Here is a 16,765-nt window from a genome sequence, read left to right on the forward strand (position 1 = left end):
AGCTGAGATGAATGGATGGACCATCTAGAGACTGCCATATCCGGGGATCCATCCCATAATCAGCTTCCAAATGCTGACACAATTGCATACACTAGCAAGATTTTTGCTAAAAGGACCCAGATATAGCTGTTTCTTGTGAGACTATGCCGGTGCCTAGCAAACACAGAAGTGGATGCTCANAGTCAGCTATTGGATGGATCACAGGTCCCCCAATGGAGGAGCTAGAGAGAGTACCCAAGGAGCTAATGGGATCTGCAATCCTATAGTTGGAACAACAATATGAACTAACCCGTACCCCCCCCCCCCCCACCTTGTGTCTCTAGCTGCATATGAATCAGAAGATGGTCTAGTTGGCCATCACTGGAATCTGCCTCAGTACAGGGAACGCCAGGGCCAAAAAGTGGGGGTGGGTGGGTGGGGGAGTATGTGAGGGAGAGTGTGGGGGACTTTTGGGATAGCATTGGAAATGTAAATGAAATAATTACGCAATAAAAAATAAAATAAACAAAAAAATGGGGTATAGAGCTAAACAAAGAATTCTCAACTGTGAATTCAGAAGGGCTGGGAAGCACTTGAAAAAATGTTCAACATCCTTAATCATCAGGTGTAACCTCCCCTCCCCAGCTGAAACCTGTTTGCTCAGGTTTCAGTGTTAGAGAACATCTGGGTGGAGCTTGCTGCCCTATTGACCTGCCACTCCCACTGCCTGTCTCCTAGCTGTTCCTGAGCCATCACGTGTTCACCTGCAACCTTACTCCAAGATGATCTGGTGGGAATCAGGCCCTTTCCCCTCCTTCATAATTCAGTGCACAAATTAGTAAAATTGAACTTTGTTCAGGATTTTGTCCTACCTTCATCTTTTTCTCGTTTGCCTAGCTCCCTCTTCTCTTCCAGGTTTCCAACATGCCTTTCCAGACTAGACCCAGACATGTGAGCCACTGGCAGGACACAACATCTGGCTCCCATGGGGGACTGAGAAGTGGCAGAGGACATTTGGAAGAAACACTGCTTGTTTAGAGCTCCATAGAAGAAGAAAATAATTAAAGGAAATTCATACAGGAGAAGGTCGATATGGGCTGTACTGGCTGGTTTTGTGTGTCAACTTGACACAGCTGGAGTTATCACAGAGAAAGGAGCTTCAGTTGAGGAAATGCCTCCATGAGATCCAACTGTAAGGCATTTTCTCATTTAGTGATCAAGGGGGAAAGGCCCCTTGTGGATGGGACCATCTCTGGGCTGGTAGTCTTGGTTCTATAAGAGAGCAGGCTGAGAAAGCCAGGGGAAGCAAGCCAGTAAAGAACATCCCTCCATGGCCTTTGCATCAGCTCCTGCTTTCTGACCTGCTTGAGTTCCAGTCCTGACTTCCTTTGGTGATGAACAGCAGTATGGAACTGTAAGCCGAATAATCCTTTCCTCCCCAACTTGCTTCTTGGTCATGATGTTTGTGCAGGAATAGAAACCCTGACTAAGACATGGGCTAAGCTGAATCAGCGTTTAACCTGAGCGCTAATTCACTTAGGTTCAACAGTGAGGCTTAACAGGAGCTAGGAAAGTAACAGGTGGCTAGCTGTAACTCCCAGAAGCTACATTTTTAGGTGTGAGAAAAGAAAGGGTTTATTAAAAGGAAATTAATAATCAGGCGGACTGCATCATGCAGGAGGAAAATGTCCCAAAAAGCAGAGAGAAATTTCAGGAGTGCCTTGTTTTATTCTCTCTGGGCTTTACAGCAGAAGTACTCTTCCCCTTTTGTGTCTTGTCTAATGCCTGTTACACCAATCTTTTCTCGTGTTCAATTCATGTATGTTTGTGTCCAGTCTGCATGAATGAATGTTCTATGTTTTATGTTTGATAATAAAGATGGCTAAAATACTTTATCTGCAAAGCCAAGAGCTGCCATGTGCTTCAACCAGGAAACAGACACATGGCAGGAGGGCCCCTACTAGAAAAACTGTTCGTTATAAGAAAAAAGGAGAGTCTACAGTCTCTTAGTTTTGGGGTAAAAAAGCTGATAAAGGGTTTTTTCCTGGAGGGTTCTCTACAATCGTGATTAATGTGTTTGGCAAATTATAAAGTGCTTTTTATTCTATGATTGTAGCTAGAAAAATTAATATTCTCTGATTGGTCTAAATGTAACTCCTTCATTTGGTTCTTTTTCATTGGTAATGTGCTCTGTGTTTTCACAATCAGCTCATAAGTTGTTGGTTAAGATTAATAATTGTTACATTGGTACCAGATGGTTAGTCTTAAAATTGAGAGCTCAAGTTTAGAGTCCTTCCTACATGTGACATAAGGCAGGCCAAGAGGCTGGGTCTCTAAAGATATTTCTAGCTAAGATAATAATTAATGTGGTTCCTATCCTAGAAAGTAAAATTAAAGATAAGATTTAAAGCAATGTCTCTTTATTAAAACATTAAAGCTTGCATGTATTCATAGGTATTACTTGGCAGCCAAAATTCGTAATATGATAGTAATGCTTCTAATATTAACTGTATAAGTAATAAATTGTTTTAAAATTGGGTTTTACTTTCCCAAAGTTAATGTTGCAAAAAGAAACTTAATAATTCTTTACAGATCTAGCCAGATGCTGTTTTAATGAAGTTCAAATTCATAGTTTATAAAGAGTCAATCAGACCGTAAAATTTATCAAGGCATTACAATGTGGTTTGCCTACCTTTTATATAGTTATTTTAAATCCGAAGGTTTGTTTCTTTTTCTCTCTCCTTTGCATCTTAATGATTGTAAAGATTTTAGTTCTAGTGAGTTTGTAATAACTAAAATATTTTGCCTCTAATATGGCTAAATATTGATCTACATTGTGTAAGAAATTATCATTTCTGCTTCTATACAAGAAGCCAAGAGTTTTAATCTTTCAATGTATATTTTTCCTAAGTGAAAAATGTCTTGTTAGCTAATGCTTCTCAAGGGAAGTTTACTTTAAATCCTTACTCTCACCCAAAAGATTCAGAGACAATATGCTTTTATTACTTAGGGGTTTAGCTTATTACATAGGTTTTACAAAAAATAAGAAAGCTTTTATAATTGTTATTAATTATATTCATTGGTAATTAAATATTAGCTGTGCCCAAGACAATTCCTTGGCCAGAAAAAACATTGTAAAGTCATTTTTCTCATCCTCCCAGCCGATCGTTGGCCCACGTGGGCCCAACTAGCTACTGGCCTCTGCAGTGTGGGGCCTTGAAACACACAGTTTCCCAGAGCTATAGTTCTGCGAGAGGCTCACAGCGAACTCAAGAGAGGGCCGCATTCACATTTGCCCCAAGCCTCCAAGTGTCCCGGCCAGAGTAGCCATATTTTCAGAGTAGTCATATTTTTCCCTGCTAAGGCCCGGGGTACTCTGCCACCCTTGTTTGAGTTTTGTAGCCTGAAAAAAAAAAGTCGAGGTGGCGGCAGTGGTGAAAAAAGCGGCTGTGGCAACAGGGCCAGTTCTGCCCCAGTTTAATAACAACCTCTATATGAGACATAGGTACATGTAAATTAGGTCACATGCTTATACTCTTAAGTTTCCCCCTGTTTCAGCACAAATAATCTAGTTGTATGCTGTAGATGGTGTTTTATAATACTGAACAATCAAACCTTAATTTGTATATTAATAGTCAATGCTATATCTCAGAGCTCACAATTGCTTAAGATTGTTCATCCCTCAGATGCTATTAATTCTCAAATTTTCAATTGCTTATGCGTATAAAACTCATAAAAAATGCTGTCCTTTTAAGAAGGCTGTTTTTAGACATTTATTTAATTGTTCTACATTGCCTGGACATTTTAAAACAATGCCAGGCTAAATTTATATCTCAGACAGTCTATAGGTCATACATATAAGGTAGTTTAGATATGTAACCTCATTCTTTGTATATTCATAACAGTTATGGTTTAAGATATTTCAGTATTCTTAAAAATTGTTCATGTAAAGCTGGGTGTGGTGGCACACACCTTTAATCCCAGCACTTGGGAGGCAGAGGCAGGCGGATTTCTGAGTTCGAGGCCAGCCTGGTCTACAAAGTGAGTTCCAGGACAGCCAGAGCTATACAGAAAAACCCTGTCTCGAAAAAAAAAAAAAAAAAAAACTTTATGTATAATTCTTTCCTTTTAGTGTCCTCAGTTATTACTTGTTTCCACATAATAGTGTTAATCTTTGAGGACTTTTACTTAATAATTTACTACAAATGAATGCTTATGTCTAGTTAATAAATAAATAAATTATGCACATGTGACTCAATAACTTTTCAAGCTTTCTAGTTACAACCACTCCTTAAGATAAATGATTAAAAGTGCAATTAGTCACTGCCCCTTTACAGCCAAGTATTTAAAATGTTTTGTCAACAAGTTATTAATTCAAAGGATTAGATATTGTGAAACTTTAAAACTTTAACTTCTTAAAAGACAAAGAAGGGAGAAATTGTATCTCCATACATACTATTTAGTGCATTTCCATGCACACTATTTAATTCATACCTTTATATTCAATTTTTAAATTTTAAATGTCAAAGAATTTAATAAATACTTTATTGTATCTTAAAAGGATCTACTTATTGGCTTATAGATTGTTCCTAAACAGCTACCTTATTAGGGAAGGAAAAAACAAGTTCTCTCCACAGAACACTGCAGAAGCATGATGGTTAATTCGTGTGACAAGCTGGCAGGTAAGTTGATTCAGTGCCCTGATTGAAATGACTAAGAAACTAAATTAGATTCATGTTTTAGATCCAGCCTTGCTTACCATTTTTTTCCAGTTTAGACTAGCTTCAAGCCTTTTAACTTTATGGCAATAGTACATCAGACACTGTGTATTCAGACTTAGTAAGATTAGTCATTTAATAGAGTCATAATGATTTTTCTCTTTTCTTCAGTGTGACCAGTCATTCTAACACAATCTTAGACTGGTCTAATATTTAGTCCAATATTAGAGATTCCTATTGTAGATAACTATATTCTTAATTACCAAGCAAAGATAATTCAGAGCACATCCCCCACTTCCACAGAATCTCTGGCCCTTTTACTAATTCTAAAACCAGCCTAGAGGCTGAGCTTGAGCCTTGCTAATTTGCAACTGAATAATGTACCTGGTCTTCCCCAAAGAAGATTTGCATTGCTATTTTCTCATTGTCTCTTTGTTTTTTTTCAAGCCAGTCAATCAACACCTTCAGCTAGACTGCAGTGGGCATGCATCCCTGCCCCCTAGAGCATGCTAGAGGAAGCTGTTATTTTCATTCTAAAGACATATTGTGGCTTTAGATCTGATTTAAGATTTAGGTTTACTACAAGGGCTAGAAAGGCAGATATTTCAAATATTAGAAGAGATTGGTTTTTATTTCTGATAAACGGGCTTAGTCCCTTAGCTGGTCTCTGGTTTTCCACCCTTGCTGTTATTGCAAGGAACCCTTAGTTCCTCAAGCTGTGGGAATAATAGAGATGAGGAGGATGACCTCCAGTTCCTAATATAGTCTAAGAGCCACAAATTGTGGTGTTACTAGTGATATAATTCTTGTCGAGGCCTTGCTAAATCTGAGGTTGACAATTCTCCTTTAGGAGATGCACAGTACTCAGAATTGTGCATACTGATTCGTGATCCTAATAATACAGTACGGATACCACTTGGGTGCAGAAATTTACTGCAGGGGAAGGTCCAGATTGACCATTTCTGGGTTCTCTGTGAGATACACCCGGTTTGGATGGAGGTTGGTATCTAGTTCCATTTACAACCAAAAATATCTTTCCAAGGCTCTGCCTCCTCTCCCCAAAAGATACCAAGAGCCACAAGTGTGGGTTGTGACAGCACCCACGGGTGGAATCGGGTCAATTTTCCCCCAAGCCAAGGTTAAAACCCACTCATCTACGGATGAGAAAATCATTTGATCACCTTAGTTAAGCGTGGCCTTATTAAACTTAATTAATAGGCAGGGAGAGAGGTTGGAGACCGTACCATTAAAGGGCAAGCCCCTCACAGCCTCCCACCCTAAAAAGCCAATTGGCCTTGTACTACAGAGCTGGTTGTCACCCCCCCCTCCCTGTTCCCTGCCTGTCATCCAAGAATGGGGAGGAACATCCAAGTACTCTTCTTCAGTGTTATTCATAGTAAAGTGCCTTTCAAATTTGTACAGTCAGCCTTGCCAAGGTTCCAATGCCCTGTAAATGACTTCTTAAAATTCAACTAGGAAGTTACCTATTCAGTACTATTTAGCATTTAAAAGTCAGGACTTACAGCTCAGGCCTAATCTACTAGTTGTTTACTAGAACAGAAAGGACAGTCTTATCCAGATACGGCTTGCCATAAGAAAAGTTAAAAAATCCCACTGAGACAGGTTTCTTCATTAAGCCCTAAAATTCAGGCAGAACTATAGAGCATAAATAAATTTCATGCCTCAGCCCAGCCTTTTCTTTTTTATAGTAACAACAGGGAGGAGATGTAACCTCCCCTCCCCAGCCTGAAACCTGTTTGCTCAGGTTTCATTTTTAGAAAGCATGGGGTGGAACTTGTCACCCTGTCACCTGCCACTCCCACTGCCTGCCTCCTAGCTGTTCCAGAGCCATCCCATGTTCACCTGCAAACTTACTCCAAGATGATTTGGTGGGAATCAGGCCACTTCCCCTCCTTCATAACTCCGTGCATAAATTAGTAAAATTGAGCTTTGAACAGGATTTTGTCTTAGCTTTGTCTTTTTCTCGTCTGCCTAGCTCCTTCTTCTCTTCCAGGTTTCCAAGATGCCTTTCCAGAATAGAACCCAGACATGTGAGCCGCTCACCACTGGCCGGACACAACAATCAGGGAAATGCAAATCAAAACAATCCTGAGATTCTACCTCACACCGGTCAGAATGGCTAGAATCAAAGATTCAGGTGACTGCTGATGCCTGCAAGAATGTGGAGAAAGAGGAGCACTCCTCAATTGCTAGTGGGATTACAAGCTGTTACAACCACTCTGGAAATCAGTCTTGTGGTTCCTCAGAAAACTGGACATAGTGCTACCTCTAGATCCAGCAATACTTGTCCTGGGCATATACCCAGAAGATGTTCCAATTTCTAATAAGGACACATGCTTTACAATATTCATAGCATCCCTATTTATAATAGCCAGAAGCTGGAAAGAACCCACATGTCCCTCATCAGAGAATGGATACAGAAAATGTGGTACATTTACACAGTGGAGTACTACTCAGCTATTAAAAACAATGTATTTATGAAATTCTTGGGCAAATGGATGTTTCTGGTGGATATCATCCTGAGTGAGTTTACCCAATCACAAAAGAAGTCTCTTGATATGCACTCACTGATAAGTGGATGTTAGCACAGAAACCTAGAATACCCAAGATACAACTTCCAAAACACAAGAAAATCAAGAAGGAAGACCAACGTGTGGATACTTCATTCCTCCTTAGAATAGGGAATAAAATATCCATGGAAGAAATTGCAGAGACAAAGTTTGGAGCTAAGGTGAAAAGATGGACCATCCAGAGACTGCCCCACATGGGGATCCATCCCATAATTAGCCACCAAACGCAGACACTATTGCATATGCCAGCAAGATTTTGCTGAAGGGACCCTGATATAGCTTTCTCCTGTGAGGTTCTGCCAGTGCCTGGCAAATACTGAAGTGGATGCTCACAGTCATCTATAGGATGGAACACAGGACCCACACCATAGGTGCTAGAGAAGGTACCCAAGATCTGAAGGGTTCTGCAATCCTATAGGTGGTACAACAATATGGACTAATCACTACCCCATGTGCTGTGTCTCTAGCTGCATACATAGCAGAAGATGACCTAGTTGGCCATCATTGGAAAGAGAGGCCCCTTGGTCTAGCAAAATGTGGGTGAAGGACAGAGGGGGAAAAAAGAATGGATCAATTTGCATTCTTCTACATGATAACTGTCTTTTGTGCCAGCATCATTTGTTGAAAATGCTGTCTGTTTTCCACTGGATGGTTTTAGCTCCCTTGTCAAGATCAAGTGACCATAGGTGTTTGGATTCATTTCTGGGTCTTCAATTCTATTTCATTGATCTAACTGTCTGTTCCTGTACCATTACCATGCAGTTTTTATCACAATTGCTCAGTAGTACTGCTTGAAGTCAGGCATGGTGATTTCACCAGAGGTTCTTTTATTGTTGAGAATAGATTTGTTATCCTAGGTTTTTTATTATTCCAGATGAATTTGCAAATTTCCCTTTATATCTCAGTGATTCTTTCTCTTTTCTTAAGGTTTGTCTTCCCATTACTAGAGTGTGTTCATTAGATGACAGAAATATATTCTTATTGTTGTCAGATAATTTATACTTCCCTTTATTCATAGAGAAATCCAGTGAAATAAAAGGAAATTCTTATAACTATCAATCCTATAGTGACCGATATGCTGAATATATATATATGTATGTATATATATGTATGTATATGTATGTATAATATATATATGTATATATATATATATATAGTCACCTAGAGCCTCATCTTATGCTATATGAAGTTATATTTTGTATATGCCATATGAAATCTTGAGTATCATATGCCATATTAAGTCTTTACAATCATATTTTATATGAAGGTGTCCTCTTAATCAGCCCCCTTTGGTTACTCAGGGAAGATTTTTGCACTCTACTCAAATCACTTGCTCCTTCTTAAGCCAAGTTGCTCAAGGGAGAATTGCACAGACTGTGCATCCCCACTCACTTTGAGTTCATTACAAGTCTCAATCACAGTCATACAAGCTTTGTGATGTCCAAATTATCAAATCAATACTATGACTTCAATGTTACCATTTTCAACACAAATTTGGAACTAGAATGGTTTCATAGTTTCAGAGCTTCATCAGTTCATGCAGGGAAAAGTGTGGCAGAGGAGAGAGCTCTGGATATGGGGGCCAGAGTAGGTGGATCTTACTACTGTATCCCATACTAATATTTGTGAGATAAGTAGGTGAGTGTGTCAACAAGGCACTGACAGTGCAGAATGTGGCATAGTGATGTCAAGTGCGAAAATTAAGTTCCCTTTAAAATCCACAGAAAAAGGAACATATATTAAAAGCAACAAGGGGAGAAGTGCAGGTAATATATAAATTCAGATCTTTCGGAATTATACCCAACTTCGGGACAGACATTCTAAAAGGTCCTGAAAAGATAGCTTGTAACCTCTAAAAAACCACAGATGCCAAGTTAGATTAGTATACAGAGCAAAATTCTCTATTACCATAGATGTAAGGAAAAAAGATACTTCAAGTAAAATCCAAATTTAAGCATCTATCCACAAATCAAGCCATACAGAAAATACTAGAAGTATAACTCCAGCCCAAGGAGTTTAATTACACCCAAGATATGGAAATAATTCCTTACCAGTAAAAACAAAGGAAACACACACGCATGCACATGCACACACAGACACCACCACCATCAAAATAACAGGAATTAACAATCACTGATCATAAATATCTCTCAACATGAATGGACTTATTTGTCCAATAAAAAGACACAGACTAATAGAATGGATACTGCATTCAAGAAACATACTTCAGCAATAAAGACAGACCTTACTTCAGAGTAAAGTGCTAGAAAAGTATTAAAAACAAACAGACCCAAGAAGCACTTCTAATACCTAATAAAATATATTTTCAACCATAATTAATCAAAAGAGACAGAGAAGGGCACTGTTTATTCATCAAAGAAAAAAATCTACCAAGAGTATATCTCAATACTGAAAACAAGGGCACCCAAATTTGTAAAATAAACATTGCTAAAGCTTAAATCATGCATTGAACCACACACATTAATAATGGGAGACTTCAACACCCCAGTCTCATCAATTAACAGGACACTCAGGAAAAAACTAAACAGAAGAAAAATGAAGCTAACAGACATTTTGAAGCAAAAGGGCCTAACAGACATCTATAGAATATTTCACCCAAACACAAAAGGATATATACTCATGGATCCTTCTCCAAAATTGACCATATAGTTAGTCACAAAGCAAGCCACAACAGATATAAGAAAATTGAAATAACACCTTGTATCTTATCAGCCCACCATGGATTAAAGTTGGGATTTAACAACATCAGGAATAATGAAAACTTGCATGCACTTGGAAATTGAACAATTCCCTAGTCAATGATATATGGGTCATGGAAGAAATAAATAAACCAAAGATTTTTAGAATTCAATGAAAATGAAGGCACAACAAACCCCAAGTCATGGGACATGGTGAAAGCAGCATTAAGAGAAAAGTTCACAGCATTAAGTGCCTCCATAAAGAAATTAAGAAGTTCTCATTCCAGCATTTTTTTTAGGTTCTCAATTATTTATTACATTAAAAATTACTATGTTCTCATGGGGCCCAATTACATAATTTTTTTGTATTTTTTTATTAGGTATTTATTTCATTTACATTTCCAATGCTATCCCAAAAGTGCTCCAGCCCGCTTCCCCACCCACCCTCTCCCACTTCTTGGCCCTAGCCTTCCCCTGTACTGAGGCATATAAAGTTTGTAGTACGAATGGGCCTCTCTTTCCACTGATGGCTGTCTAGGCCATCTTCTGGTACATATGCAGCTAGAGACAGGAGCTCTGGGGGGGGTACAGGTTAGTTCATATTGTTGTTCCACCTCTAGGTTTGCAGATCCCTTTAGCTCCTTGGTTACTTTCTCTAGCTCCTCCACTGAGGGTCCTGTGATCCATCCAATAGCTGACTGTGAGCATCCACTTCTGTGTTTGCTAGGCCCCGGCATAGTCTCACAAGAGACAGCTATATCTGGGTCCTTTCAGCAAAATCTTGCTAGTGTATGCAATGGTGTCAGTCTTTGGAAGCTGATTATGGGATGGATCTCTGGATAAGGCAGTCTCTAGATGGTCCATCCTCACTAGAGGGCACAGGGAAAGCATCCTAATTAACAAAATCAGAAATGAAAAAGGAGACATAACAACAGATCCTGAAGACATCCAAAACACCATCAGATCCTTCTACCAAAGGCTATACTCAACAAAACTGGAGAACCTGGATGAAATGGAGAAGTTCCTAGACAGATACCAGGTACCAAAGTTGAATCAAGGTCAGGTTAATGATCTAAACAGCCCTATATCCCCCAAAGAAATAGCTGCTTGTGGACGTTGTACATCGTGGTGCGCACTAGGCTCCGCACCACGATGTACAACGTCCACAAGCAGGGAGAGGAGAGGAGAGGAGAGGAGAGGAGAGGAGAGGAGAGGAGAGGAGAGCAGAGGAGAGCAGAGGAGAGCAGAGGAGAGCAGAGGAGAGCAGAGGAGAGCAGAGGAGAGCAGAGGAGAGCAGAGGAGAGCAGAGGAGAGCAGAGGAGAGGAGGGGAGAACAGAAGATGTTATGGGTTAGTTGAACCATGAGAAAATGATGATGAAGCCTGACCAGTTGGAAGAGATGCAGCCCAAATGGAAATTGCCAAGTTATAATTCAGGCTTATTCACAAAGTTGTAGATACAGTGGCAGAGGGGGTTGATACATGCCCAGCTCTAGTACTATTAAGGTTAGTTTTAATTATAAAGGCTTTGTGTCTTTTATTTGGGAATCGAATGGAATGATCAAGTATAGGTAGAAATTCCCCCATTAAATATTTACCACAATAGTATAAAGCCATCTCCTGAGTAATGGCTAGACTTCTCATTCTGAAGCTCCTGACGTCATCCATAGTAGCAATCACCTGTCACTAACTCCTCAAGTAGGAATGGGAATTCATGTGTCTCTATGGGCTATGGTCTTCAATCTTGGGAAAGTTTTGAGCATACAGTCATTACTACTGGGATTTGTATGTGCAACAGTTGTTCAGAAAATTTTAGCCACCACATCAATGTTGTGGAATCTCAACATATCCCTTTATGCTTTGGTACTATATGGAAGAGGCCAGTGAAACATCTGTTTTAATTTTCATCCTTTTCTGACTTTGCTGAAGAGAGAACTGAATGAGATAACTATGTCTCAAGAAATTCTTACAGACTTGTCAGGCTGTTTATGGTTTACTGCAAGTATACCACAAAATACTTGTCATACACTTATATTGCAGAATTGGATTTCATGACTATATGAATCAACACATATTCAAACATTTTTCATTCAATATGTGCTGTGGACTGGACTCAGTTGGTTTATCAACTCGCAGGGAACCAGGATTTCAGTAATCAGGTGGACAAGGAGTAGGTGGGATGACAAATAGACATGAACATAAGGGAGTCTTGATCTGAATGTAATGTTTTAAAGTGAGCATCAGATTTATATTACAGAAGAAAACTAAGAAGTTAGGTGACACATCAGCCAAGGTGCATTGAAGTTATCTGACACAAAACAGATAAAATGTAAAAATAAAAAATGTATACAAAAAGTCTGACAGGAACCAGGCAGTATTTACAATTAAGATAAGATCAGCCCCTTCTAAAATCTGCTATTGACAGGAGCCAGGTGAGGATTTCACACCTTAGTCACAATTTATTCTATTCCTCTGAGCCTTGTAAAAGCTTGTACCAGGGTGATTCTGCTCTTCCTGACATTTTCATGAATAAAGCAATAATGTAGTTCCTCCTAAAAGCACAACCCTCCTTCTTCCTAGGTTATTGTAAATTCTTGCATATGGGAGTAAGGGTCTGTATGGAATATCCTTTTGTCTGAAGAACTCACCAATGTTCGTTTGATATGCAATGTAGTCTACCATACCTGACTGTAGGGAGGATTCCTAGTTTACTATTTTCAACTAGCCCTGAGATTACTAACTCCTATCTGGAAAACTGTGAGATTCCTGTTTACTGTCAACACTGGAACATTTCATCTGAATGAGGAACAGTCTTATGAAATTCCAGCCCAGGGTTGACTCCAGGGCTCCTAGGACATTGGTGAAGGCCAGGAAGCAAAGTTCAGTCTAGCTTTGGTATTTGACACATTATTTCTCAGAGGTACCTATAATAAAACAATACTGAAAGAAAGCACACAGATCCATTCACCAGCTAATGCAGGGACAAATTGAAGCATTCGTGTTACAGGATGCCAAGGCTCTAGGACACTATGTTTCTATGAAATTTTCGCCTTGGGACTGCATCAAAGTTTTGGGGGCTGCCATGCAGTCTTCACTGGAGTGGGTGTGGCATTTCCCCCTATGTATAATTTTTTAGATGAAGTTTTAGAATGTCCCACCTCAATCTCAGAAGAACTCTAAAGATAAGTGGAAACACAATGATTACTAATAAAATAATGTCAATTATAATAGCAAGCAAGATTATATACTGAACCCAATCTAAGGGATTTAATGCACTTAGATTATTTTTTAAATCGCTGGCTAATTTTTCAGTGTTCTAATTACCAAAGGGCTTCTGTTAATATCTGAAATTTCTATCTTTAATTTCTCTATAATATGTGAAATATCTGTATTTTTCCACACTCCCTACAAATGAGCCTTAATCTTTCCCCTATTAATGGTTGCATTATAAGTTAATGGCGTGACAGATATATATTGAAATGAAGCACGACCTTTAGTAGCTAACCTAACCTAATATTTGCTATATCTTGTCCCCATCTATTGTTAACATATCATCATAGAGAACTGTAGCTAACTTTCAAACATGTCTACAAAACTGTGTAGAAGCAGCCTTTTAAATGAAGTCTGTTATTTCTAATATTGGATTGATTATTGGAACAGTCCATGATTGAGTCAGAATAATTGGTCACATTAAAGGAAGGAGAAGAATCATCATGACATTCAACTATGTAAATTAATAAGCTTTCAAGGTCATATAGAGGAGAATTCAAAGACCAGCCATATTATGATGTCACTAATTTTGTGAGGCAGCTTAGAATATTCTATTATCTATGTACCATTAATAATTGAATATGAAATCATTATTTCTTGGCTATTTGAAAACATGCCACCATAAGAGACATGAATCACTCTCATGGAAACAGGAAATAATTGAAATCATTCTTCAATTCTTTTCCCATCACTATAGTACTGGTCATTTAATTATCAGTTCTGGGAAATGCAAGTTATAGTTTAACCCCTGGGCTGAACCTTCTTGGATAAAATGTCAAGCAGTGACAGAAGCAAATGGACTGTGAAGAGAAAGATTTTGATTTTCAGGATGCCTGTAAAGTGGATTTCTGCTCTGCTGCTGCTACAGATAAGTTGCTGCTTCAGATCTGTGAAATGTGGGAAAGTGTTGGTGTGGCCGATGGACTTCAGTCATTGGATGAACATAAAAATAATACTGGATGAACTGGTACAGAGGGGCCATGAAGTCACTGTTCTGAGACCTTCAGCTTACTATGTTCTTGATCCCAAAACATCACCTGGTCTTAAGTTTGAAACTTTTCCTACATCTGTCAGTAAAGATGATCTGGAAAAATTTTTCATAAAGATTTTGAATTTGTGGACTTATGAGTTGCCAAGAGATACATGTTTGTCATATTCTCCTTTTCTGGAAAATATGTTTGATGAATTATCTGGTTATTATCTAAGTATTTGTAAAGATGTTGTTTCAAACAGAGAGCTCATGACAAAGCTACAGGAATCCAAGTTTGATGTCCTTTTGTCAGATCCGACTGCTTATGGTGGAGAGCTGATCGCTGAATTGCTCCACATACCTTTTCTGTATAGTATTCGCTTCACTGGAGGCTACAAAATTGAAAAATCCAGTGGAGGATTTCTACTCCCTCCCTTTTATGTGCCTGTAATTCTGTCAGGATTAGGTGGCCAAATGACATTCATAGAGAGGGTAAAAAATATGATATGCATGCTTTATTTTGACTTTTGGTTCCACGTGCCTAATGATAAGAAATGGGATTCACTTTACAGTGAATATTTGGGTAAGTTACATTTTTTTTCTCAGTTGCTTGAATACCTAAGTTTCACAAGTGTGTAAATCTTTATGTCCATGAAATAGAAAGTGCAAGAGTCTTTTATAAGTGATCAAATGTATAATGATATAAACTATCAAATTCACAAGCTCTTGTAAAAGGTCATATATTTGATCAAATAGGAGAAGGTATCAGTATCAGTATCAGTCCTGATAGAAGACATTTTGGTTAGCTATGCAATTACATAGAGATGAAAGTAGACAGTCCCTTAGTGATTCTTTACCCATTTACTGAAACGTTTTCCTCTATTTTAATAAGTCACTAAGCAGTTACCAATTGATCTTGATTAATGGAGATTCAACATTGGCATATATTGTTATAATTATGTAACATTGAAGAAGCTATTTTCTCTTGCCTAGGCCAGTGTATTTATTTAAAATGAAAATGTGGGGTCAGAAAACATGGCCAAAGATTTAAGATTGTTTCTGTACAATTTTAGTGCCAGAGCTTTCTTCCTGGGACCACTCATGTACAGTGGCTGAAAACTGCCTGTAACTTCAGCTTCAAGGGGACTGCTGCCCTTTATCATATGCACAGGCACTGGCATAAACTTAACATATACTCATGAAGACACAAATACCTATAAATGAAAAGATAAAACATAAAATATTTTCTTTGTATGTCACTATAAAATCCCCCCATCTTGAAAACTATTACATTATTTCTGAAGCTTAAAAGTGGAACAGAGCCAGAAGCCATGGCCCACACCTTTAATCCCAGCACTTGGGAGGCAGAGGCAGGCAAATATCTGATTTAGAGGCCAGCCTGGTCTACAGAGTGAGTTCCAGGATAGCCAGGGCAACACAGAGAAACCCTGTCAAGAAAAACCCCACCAAAAAAAAAAAAAATGGAACCAATATTTCTACCAGTCCCACGTTTCCTTATTGGGTCCTTTCCTAAATTCAATTGCAAATGCCTAAATTTTACAGGGGCACGGACAGACATGCTATATTTTCTGAATTCACTTATTTTTTTCTCTTAAAAGTATACCACAGATAAGACTAGCCACAAATTCCTCTTCTCATAAAAGACTAGCCACAAATTCCTCTTCTCATAATTCTGAATGTGTTGAGATTGCTTTATAGTGTAAGTATTATTAAATATCTCAATATGAAAAAATACTAGAAGCATTAACAACTTTTTTTTTTTTTTTTTTTTTTTTTGCTTTTCGAGACAGGGTTTCTCTGTATAGTCCTGGCTGTCCTAAAACTCACTTTGTAGACCAAGTTGGTCTGAAACTCAGAAATATGCCTGCCTCTGCCTCACGAGTGCTGGGATTAAAGGCGTGCTCCACCACTCCTGGCTATATTCAGTCATTCATAAAACTTAGAGCTCCATGAAAGGAATAAAAACTAGCTAAAAACTATCATGACCCTGAGAATTCTGAGGAGGATACACAGCATTTGACAGTTTTGGTCATGGAATGTGTGTTTATATTTACATAGTTTGGTTTTGTTTTATTTGAAGATTTGGAGAGGAAAAATTGCGAGCTTCTTTATATATACTTAGTGAGTTGTTTCTGTCATTAATTATGGTTTTATATTACTGAGGAAACATGAAATGAGTCTTACGTAATGCTTTAAAAGTAAACACAAAGCCAGGCAGTGGTGGCACATGCCTTAATCCCAGCACTTGAGAGGCAGGGAAAGGCAGATTTCTGAGTTCAAGGCCAGCCTGGTCTACAGAGTGAGTTCCAGGACAGCCAGGGTTACACAGAGGAACCCTGTTTCAAGTAACCAAAACCAAAACCAAAACCAAAAAAAAAAAAAAAAAAAAAAAAAAAAAAAAAAAAAAAAAAAAAAAAAAAAAACCTTTAAAAGTAAACTCAAATTAACAGGTAACTATATGACCAACAAATCAATTATCAATATGTTATATTACATATAAACATATTACATTTTAAAT

The 16,765-nt window shown here is 38.3% G+C and overlaps 1 protein-coding gene across 1 annotated transcript in view; it reads left to right on the plus strand.

The window, feature by feature from the left end:
* Positions 1 to 14,054: 14,054 nt before the first annotated feature.
* The window catches only part of LOC110288078 (UDP-glucuronosyltransferase 2B17-like), a 14,698-nt gene continuing 11,987 nt past the window's right edge, over positions 14,055 to 16,765 (plus strand). Inside the window, exon 1 of the mRNA XM_029473799.1 lies at positions 14,055 to 14,857. Coding sequence (XP_029329659.1) covers positions 14,086 to 14,857 — 772 coding nt within the window. The 5' untranslated portion in view covers positions 14,055 to 14,085. The remainder of the gene's footprint in view (positions 14,858 to 16,765) is intronic.

This window comes from Mus caroli, unplaced genomic scaffold, assembly GCF_900094665.2.
Source record: "Mus caroli unplaced genomic scaffold, CAROLI_EIJ_v1.1 scaffold_9797_1, whole genome shotgun sequence".
Taxonomy (NCBI): domain Eukaryota; kingdom Metazoa; phylum Chordata; class Mammalia; order Rodentia; family Muridae; genus Mus; species Mus caroli.